Raw genomic sequence first — 10190 nt, forward strand, 5'->3', positions numbered from 1 at the left:
CAATATTTTTATGTATTTTACAGAATGCATAATAAGTAAGTAGTAAGGTACGAGTGGCGATGCTGTATTGTGAACACAGTCACGGCTGAAGGACGTTGTTAGGACCGCCGCAAAGCCATATAGCCAAAAAGAAATGTATTAATATGTTACTTTTTTGAAGTCATTAATAATTAAATGTCATCCTTCCGCCAGAAAAATAGTCCCAGACAGTGACAGTAAATGGCAGTAAATGTTCCTAGATCTATGCCTCATCTGATGGAGCTCAAATACAACCAGAGACTAGGAACTGTTCTCATTTTTTATAACAAAAAGCCAGAAAGTGAGACTTGTACTTCATTAAATAAATAATAAGTAGTTAATTGTGGTTGAAACACTCAACATATGGAACAGTTTTAACAATAGGGTATATGTATATATATATCGATTTTTTAGTTGGTTTGGGTTTTGTGCAGTGATACACAGATCTGCTCGGTGAATCGGTGTTAGCCACGCATTACCGTAAAGAAAACACGGCTATTGACCAATCAACATCAAGGACCGGCTCTATCAATTTTATAATGCTTCTGAAAATAATCCTTTAGCTGATAAAATGTCTTTCTCTTCTAAGATAAGGACCACAAATATGTGATATCATAGGTAACTCAATATACATTTGTCCAACATCAATTTGTCTAATGATTCTCTGACTATTAACACTCTTAAAAATAGAGGTTCTTTATTAGCATTGATGGTTCCGTAAAGAACCTTTAACTTCCATGGAGCATTTCCATTGTACAAAAGGTTTCTTGTGGGGGAAAAGGGTTCTTTAGATTATTAAAATGTTCTTCACACTAAAGGATAAAATGGTTCCGTTAAGAACTGCTTAATGAAAAGTTCTTTGTGGAACCAAAAGGGTGTTCGATTCCAGGTTGTTTTTGGAGTCGACTCCGATTCCCGACTCCCGCTGTGGGAGTCTATGGAATCGACTCCTCGACTCCATTTAATTTACATCAATACGGTTAGAAATCAGACAATATTGCTGTTGTTACACACTTAAATTATTTCCTCCCAACCAGGGATGGGCAGTATTTCAAATACATGTATTTAAAATACGTATTTGAAATACAAAATACTATTTTGTATTTTAAAGCCTTTGGAAAAAATCGAATGTAATTTGTATTTAAATACATTTAAGATGAGTATTTTTGTATTTTCAAAATACTCAAAATACTTTGAGCCAGGAAACCTCTTTATCAGGAGCTGTTCTCATGCATCTTCTAGTTCAGACCAGACACGCCCCTCCACCCAACATTCATTCAGGTGAGCCGCAGCTGTACAACCCTAGCCTGACAAGCCGGACCCACATCAAGATGTTTGGTCTGGAAACTCACCATTGACAGCTCAATGCGAGGGGGCGGATAAATGGTTGTCTTTCAAACTCCCTCTGCATGCGATAGGATAGCGCTACAACCAACCAGAGCAACGTGAAGCGGAGCTCATTGATAGATTAAACATTCGCTGTATCCGGTCGGCAAAACTCCGAACAAATCTTCCCTTTTTAAGAATAACTTCAGTGCCGTTCTTTGTTGTTTTCTCAGAGAAAAGCTTAACTCAAGTCTTCCAGAGTCACAGCCAAAGCTGATTCGAAAGACCGCCGTTCGCCAGTTTCTGTGTTTACTAGAAGCACACAAACGCAACTCTGCCGTCATTATGTTAAGCCCCGCCCACCGACTCTATACACGATGTGATTGGCCCGACCAGAGTTTGGTTTTTACAGCTCAGAAGTGTATTGAGAGTTGCTAGACGGCACTCGTGGCAGATTAGATTTGCTGCCGCTAGGGTGCGTCTAGATTTCTAGGCTAGTACAACCCAGCCTTGGATTGGCAACTTTACAAAATTGTTGGAATAAGGTGAGGATGTCATGGTCAATTCTACTTGTTGATTAAAGTAGCTTGTCAAATGTGTTTGAAGTATTAACGTTACAGCATGTTAGGGATGAGTGATATCATATGATAATACATATCGTAGATTCGTAGCAATAATATAAAATGTGAATCGATGGAACTTTTTCTAAATCATTTACATAGATAGGCCTATCGGGGTAAGCACATATATCTGTGCAGCTTTTAGTGGGCAGGAATAATTGGAATGTTGGAGTGGAAAAAGAAGTAAGGGCGAATGAGTTATTGACGTAATTTGTGTTATTATAACTGCCGCTAAAGGAAATTCAAATTCAAATTGAAAACGAAAGTTTCTAAGCAGTTGCACACATCTAAATGCTTTTTGGCATTCAGAATAGGCCCAGATAGATTACAGCCTGATATGGATACCTTCGCTGAATTGCCAATTTCACATGTATTTGGTGTATTTTCAAAATACAAAATACTGTATTTGTATTTAAATACATTTTTCCACACAGTATTTTGTATTTGTATTTTAAATACATTTCCATGTATTTATGCCCATCTCTGCTACCAACACAACGTCCTAAAATCCTCTTATTAAAACTGCACACTTTTAGTGTGGCCATCCAAATTAGTCCAATTTAGCGATGACTTTCGTGGCTATCAACATTTCTGTATCTATTATGCCTACATAAACTAGGAAAACTCACGAAAAAAGATGCTGTCGAGTGATGTCGCTAAACGCACATGATCATTGTCTTAAAAGGTGAGGTAAAGATACTATACATAAAATAATGCACACTATTGATGCGTTTCTTCTTGATATTTTTATGATTTATGGTTAGTTTAACAAACACATGGTTACTATGGGAAACCAAATCTATATTTATTGCAATAATATATAGCCGACCATCAATTAAACTAAAGCTAGCATGGAGGAAGCCTATAATTACAAACTAAAGTCGCTGTAATTGGTTTTTATTTCTAAAGTTAGCACTCAAATAAATGTGTGACAAAGTTTCTGCGACAGCTCTCTGATGCGGTGTACACGACGTCAGTGTATTGCCTCGCGGCTCGCTTCATTTTACTCACTCCTTGCTTATAGTGCACTCAACTGCCATGCACTATAGATGAGAGATTTAGTAAAATAGAGCGATTTCGGACACAGAAACAGAGTCGACACCGAGAGTCGATTCCTGTACTGGAGTCGACCCCGACTCTGGGGCTATTCACAGTCGAGGGATCGACTCTTTTGGAGTCGACTCCCCATCACTATGGAATACAGAAAAAGAAAACTACTCATAAAGTGAGTTCATGAGGTATTTAATGGTTTGTATTTGTTCATTCTTTCAGAAAACACAATCACTACATCCACCACAGTCCCTCCAGGTAATAATGCTGCGATTGATAGACGACTCATCACACGACTATACAATGTTTTTATGTATTTTACAGAATGCATAATAAGTAAGTAGTAAGGTACGAGTGGTGATGCTGTATTGTGAACACAGTCACGGCTGAAGGACGTTGTTAGGACCGCCGCAAAGCCTTCAACCCCTTCAGTGGTGACTGCATTCACAACACTAGTTATATAGCCAAAAAGAAATGTATTAATATGTTACTTTTTTGCAGTTATTAATAATTAAATGTCATCCTTCCGCCAGAAAAATAGTCCCAGACAGTGACAGTAAATGGCAGTAAATGTTCCTAGATCTATGCCTCATCTGATGGAGCTCAAATACAACCAGAGACTAGGAACTGTTCTCATTTTTTTTTGTAACAAAGAGCCAGAAAGTGAGACTTGTACTTCATTAAATAAATAATAAATAGTTAATTGTGGCTGAAACACTCAACATATTGAAGAGTTTTATTAATAGGGCATTTTTTGTTGTTGTTGGTTTAGGTTTTGTGCAGTGATACACAGATCTGCTCGGTGAATCGGGATTAGCCACGCATTACCGTAAAGAAAACACGCTATTGACCAATCAACATCAAGGACCGGCTCTATCAATTTTATAATGCTTCTGAAAATAATCCTTTAGCTGATAAAATGTCTAAGATAAGGACCACAAATATGTGTTATCATAGGTAACTCAATATACATTTGTCCAACGTCAATTTGTCTAATGATTCTCTGACTATTAACACTCTTAAAAATAGAGGTTCTTAATTAGCATTGATGGTTCCGTAAAGAACCTTTAACTTCCATGGAGCATTTCCATTGTACAAAAGGTTTCTTGCGGGGGAAAAGGGTTCTTTAGATTATTAAAATGTTCTTCACACTAAAGGATAAAATGGTTCCGTTAAGAACTGCTTAATGAAAAGTTCTTTGTGGAACCAAAAGGGTGTTCGATTCCAGGTTGTTTTTGGAGTCGACTCCGATTCCCGACTCCCGCTGTGGGAGTCTATGGAATCGACTCCTCGACTCCATTTAATTTACATCAATACGGTTAGAAATCAGACAAAATTGCTGTTGTTACACACTTAAATTATTTTCTCCCAACACAAAGTCCTAAAATCCTCTTATTAAAACTGCACACTTTTAGCGTGGCCATCCAAATTAGTCCAATTTAGCGATGACTTTCGTGGCTATCAACATTTCTGTATCTATTATGCCTACATAAGCACAATCATTTGAATATACTCCAGGGTTTCTACTGATACAAAGCCATATTCCAATCACTGAAGTAACCCTTTAAACTGGAATACAGAAAGAGAAAACTACTCATCAAGTGAGTTCATGAGGTATTTAATGGTTTGTATTTGTTCATTCTTTCAGGAAACACCATCACTACATCCACCACAGTCCCTCCAGGTAATAATGCTGTGATTGACAGACGACTCATCACACGACTATACAATGTTTTTATGTATTTTACAGAATGCATAATAAGTAAGTAGTAAGGTACGAGTGGCGATGCTGTATTGTGAACACAGTCACGGCTGAAGGACGTTGTTAGGACCGCCGCAAAGCCTTCAACCCCTTCAGTGGTGACTGCATTCACAACACTAGTTATATAGCCAAAAAGAAATGTATTGATATGTTAATTTTTTGAAGTCATTAATTATTAATTGCCATCCTTAAATTCCCTCTTTTGGATCAATGCAGGATTAAAGGAGTACTTCAGCGCTGGGAAGATGAATCTGTATTTAAACTGGGTCATTAATGTAGTAGAAATGTGAAAATATTTTTTAATTTGGTGCTTTCTAGACTGACAAAAGACAGAACATTTATTTTTGTCTCATGGGGATGAAAGACAACAATTCCCATAATGCTTCGCTGCCCTACGAGGCCACTCCCAAAGCCACCGCTACTAGATTACTGAATCACTTTCACTTTCCCACCGCGACCGCGTTCATTTTCATACAATCAGTTCAGTTAGAGAACAGACACTACAATTAAAAACTGAACGTGTCTGTTCAATAGAATGTGATTTAGCCGCTGAGGGAGTCTCACAGCCCAAAACGATGCAGGAGTCAGATCACATTGACAGTCATGGGTGAGCTCGTGACGAGAACTGAGGTAAACACGTCCGCGGCATAGATTCACAGCGCATGTTCAGTCTGGCGCTTTTTCAGTTTATGCCTTTGAAAGCTTAATTTTCAAAGGAATTAGTTTGAGAAGTTGAAAGACTTACTTTGCTCTGCTGCCTGAGGCTGCAGCTGCGAGCTGAATGCTGTGAGTGTGATCTCCATCCCCCAAGCGCGAGTTGAAAACCTGCGGAAATAGCTCCCTCTGCTGGCTGTAGTCTTTAGCCTATGGCCAACAATTCCTCCAATGGCGCAAATTGACGATATTTGCGTCATGGGAGGAATTTTTCCAGAAATAAAATGCATAAATCTCTTGTCTCAGGGGGATATGAGGGGGCAAGCAAAATCATTTGAATATACTCCAGGGTTTCTACTGATACAAAGCCATATGCTAATCGCTGAAGTAACCCTTTAAACTGGAATACAGAAAAAGAAAACTACTCATCAAGTGAGTTCATGAGGTATTTAATGGTTTGTATTTGTTCATTCTTTCAGGAAACACCACTAAATCCACCTCAGGTAATAATGCTACGATTGATAGACGACTCATCACATGACTATACAATGTTTTTATGTATTTTACAGAATGCATAATAAGTAAGTAGTAAGGTACGAGTGGCGATGCTGTATTGTGAACACAGTCACGGCTGAAGGACGTTGCTAGGACCGCCGCAAAGCCATATAGCCAAAAAGAAATGTATTAATATGTTACTTTTTTGCAGTTATTAATCATTACTGCCATCCTTCTGCCAGAAAAATAGTCTCAGACAGTGACAGTAAATGGCAGTAAATGTTCCTAGATCTATGCCTCATCTGATGGAGCTCAAATACAATCAGAGACTAGGAACTGTTCTCATTTTTTATTACAAAAAGCCAGAAAGTGAGACTTGTACTTCATTAAATAAATAATAAGTAGTTAATTGTGGTTGAAACACTCAACATATGGAACAGTTTTAACAATAGGGTATATAGATTTTTTAGTTGGTTTAGGTTTTGTGCAGTGATACACAGATCTGCTCGGTGAATCGGGATTAGCCACGCATTACCGTAAAGAAAACACGGCTATTGTATTTTAAACACAAAAGAAAACGTGATTCATCAGACCATGCCACCTACTTCCAACTGCTCCACAGTCCAGTTCTGATGCTCACGTGACACTGTTGGTGCTTTTGGTGTTGGACAGGGGTCAGCATGGACACCCTGATTGGTCTGCAGATATGCAGCCCCATACGCAACAAACTGAGATGCACTGTGTATTCTGACACCTTTCTCTCAGAACCAGCATTAACTTGAGAAAAATTTGAGCTCCAGTAGCTCATCTGTTTGATCGGACCACACGCGCCAGCCTTCGCTCCCTGACGTGCATCAATGAGCCTTGGCCGCCCATGACCCTGTGGCCGGTTCTCCACTGTTCCTTCCTTGGAGCACTTTTGATAGATACTGACCACTGCAGACCGGGAACAGCCCACAAGAGCTGCAGTTTTAGATATGCTCTGACCTCGTCGTCTAGCCATCACAATTTGGCCCATGTCAAACCAATATTTTTCCTGTTTCTAACACAACAACTGTGAGGACAAAATGTCCACTTGCTGCCTAATATATCCCACCCAATAGGTGCAGAGATAAAGAGATAATCAGTGTTATTCACTTCACCTCATAATATTCTTCATAATATTATGCCTGATCGGTATGTATCCACAAAGGGAAGCATGGTTAACTAGAAAATACATAAACTGAAAACAGCTGCACTCATGTGAGTCCATGAGGTATTTAATGGTGCTTGTAATTGTTTCTCATCAAGTAATAATGCTTCATCTGATATAATATGCCTATGCAATGTGTTTTTTAACGTCCTTTAAATAAGTATTTTATAATTGAATATGCTTTCTTTAGCAGGCATTTCACCAATAACTGCATGGACAGGTATTTATTGACTTTTTTAAATTAATGGTTCATTCATGTGTGAATAATTATGATATTCTGATTTGTAAAAACTGCTTCATTTGTATTTTTTGTGTTCATTTTCCCTGCAGCACCAGCGATATTCTATCCATTCGGCGCAGTCGCAGGAGACACTGAAATTCTTGAAACTGGGGGTGACACCTACAGTTATGTTGCCTTCTCCACTCCATTTACGTTCTTTGGCCGCAAGTACAACAAGACATACGTGAGAGTTACTAATATGAATGCAAATGCTGTGATAAGCCAGCTCATATTTTACTGGTGGAATTGAGCTGATTTCTCTTATTTCAGGTTAATAATAATGGACTCATTACGTTCAACCAACCTTTGCCAGAAGCTCAACCTTACCCCTTTCCCTCACATGGAGCTGAAGATTACATTGCTCCGCTCTGGACTAACCTCAATGCCTTTGGATTTGGCAAATACTCATATCGTCAGTACACTAATGGAAGTGTACTCACTCGCGCCTCTCAGGATATAAACCAGTATTTCCCTCAGAGGGGCTTCACTGCTTCTTGGGTCTTTGTTGCAACATGGGACTATGCTCAGACATGGGATCTGAATGTATTTAAGCTTCGCTCAGCACCGGTAATTATTATTTTTTTTTAAATGTAGGTCACAGACTGTGTAGGCTACAAATCATGACATTGTTTCTTTTCTTTTCAGACAACCACCTTTCAAGTGGTTTTAATTTCAGGCGGTGGTTTTTCTTTTATTCTGATGAATTATGGTGACTGTGCTGTGTTATCTAATTTAATGGCGGTAAAACAAACAACACAGGATTTAAATAATATTTTATACTGGCTCTGTATCTATACATACAGTAACATTCATTTTTCATGTTTTTAATAGGCTGGATTTGACACAATAAACTCCACTCACTACTATGTCATTCAATATGCAAATTATGGCATCCTAAATCTCAAGAGCATGAGTAACGTGAATGTTCCGGGTCGTTGGGCCTTTCTTGTGAACAATGGAACAGGTATGTCTTTCATCAAAATTATGTATTACTATAATCAGTTACATACATGTATTTATACAACAGTTCTGGTTCGCGACTGATTGACTGAGAGCCTTTTTCAGTTATGCGATATTCTATCAGTATCACCTCGGGATCTGTTTCACCATTTGTAATCATACCGCTTGCAGCATTTCTCTCACAGGAAGTGTTATGGCAGACGAGCAATCCACCTTCATTTTACAAATACTACTGTTGTTGTGTCACTGAATGTAGTTTTAAGAGTTAAAAGAATGTAGTTATTTAGACCTCAAATATGTGACTTAAACATAGCGCCTGTTTAATAATTTGTTTAGACATTTTTGAAAACTGAGCTCCAGACCGCCATCGCCCGTTCAGCGTTTCATCTCAGTCAGTCCTTCGGGAATTTGCCATTGGCTATTATGTAGATAGTGTTTAAACATGAGGTATTATCCATAATTCAAGGTATAAATTGATTTGGCTAAGAGCAAAGTTAAGTTTCATAACTTATATATATAGTATACTATATACTAAGTTATATATATATATATAACATGCCGTATTTGGTATTGAGAAAAAGGTCCATTCCTGATTGTGATTTTGATATCGGTAAAAAAATACTATCGGCCTTTGTGAGTGCGACTTTTAAATTAAAATGGGACTGAAACAAGGCTATAAACAAGATGTAACCTACAAATGTATTGACTAGCAATGCCATTGGAAATCCCCTTAACTGTTATAGAATAAATACAAAGATTTATCACTTTCCTTAGCGGACATTCAAACTTATTTTGTGATATATATAAGATTATATAAGAGATATTTATATAAGAGAAAAGATTGGCCAGAAGAATGTCAGCTAGATGCAAGTAGTGCACTTGCTTAGTCGATCTATCTCTCATATTACCATTGTCTGCTCTATTATAATACAATAAGCTTCAATGAAGCGTCTTAGTGTTCTTTCATTACTAGATCTAAAGTGATGTTTTAGACTTTGTAACGGAGACTTGGTCACAACTGTTAAACTGTCACGTTGAGATTTGAATCTTTGGCGGAAGGAAATAGTTCTGCACAAAAGAGGTTTTTAAAGACAATCCATTGTTGTGTCTTTTTTATTTATACTTCTGTCGTAAAACTGTTGTATAAATGCAATATCACACTTGTAGATGTGCGATATGGCTATATAAATGTATACGTATGTGTGTTATTATGCCTTATTGTGTTTGTTTCCTTTTAGAAAATGTCTTAGGAATTAAACTGAAACTTAGTTCATTTTTAGACCTGACACAGACTGAAAATATAGAGGATGTTTTGCAGCAAGTAAGTCACACTTTTCACACAAAAGTTTTTGTATGGAAGCCAATTTCTGCCTCAGAGTACAGAGCCTCAGTTTCTAATCGTATAGACTTAACTAATAGTAGGGTACAATGGAAATAAAATATATTTTGATCAATTTGTACATCTTTGTTTCAGATCAAAAAAGGACTGGTCAATTATGGAGTGTCAAGCTTTGAGATAAAGTTAAGAAATGTCAAAAAGACACAGCCGTAATACATGGAATGCACTTAAAAAGCTTCAAATGGAGACATTGAAGATGTAGAAGCCGATAAAGAGAAGAATGCCACTCAGCTGGAAGGGAACCTGTATATTTTCTCAGCCTTCAACTTATTATTGTCACATAATAATGAATAAACTTCGGAGATGTTTTGGGGGTTTAAACTTTGACATGTAGCATGTGAACAATGCAATTAAACCTGTTTAACCAAAAAAATATGGGAAGAATGGTCTTTTGCGAAGTATATGCAAAGTATTTTTTTGTTATTTGAGAACAT

General features: G+C 37.6%; 1 protein-coding gene across 1 annotated transcript; it reads left to right on the forward strand.

Annotated features, from left to right (window-relative positions):
- The first annotated feature begins 243 nt into the window (after positions 1-243).
- On the forward strand, positions 244-9909 carry LOC137055712 (sushi, nidogen and EGF-like domain-containing protein 1). The gene is made up of 10 exons (XM_067429591.1): positions 244-319; positions 4663-4698; positions 5910-5933; positions 7308-7337; positions 7448-7581; positions 7668-7940; positions 8043-8138; positions 8229-8361; positions 9596-9678; positions 9832-9909. Exons 1-10 carry the CDS (start codon positions 244-246, stop codon positions 9907-9909), a joined length of 963 nt encoding a protein of 320 aa, XP_067285692.1.
- The last annotated feature ends 281 nt before the right edge of the window (positions 9910-10190 follow it).

The sequence above is a fragment of the Pseudorasbora parva genome, chromosome 21 (genome assembly GCF_024679245.1).
Source record: "Pseudorasbora parva isolate DD20220531a chromosome 21, ASM2467924v1, whole genome shotgun sequence".
NCBI classification, from domain to species: domain Eukaryota; kingdom Metazoa; phylum Chordata; class Actinopteri; order Cypriniformes; family Gobionidae; genus Pseudorasbora; species Pseudorasbora parva.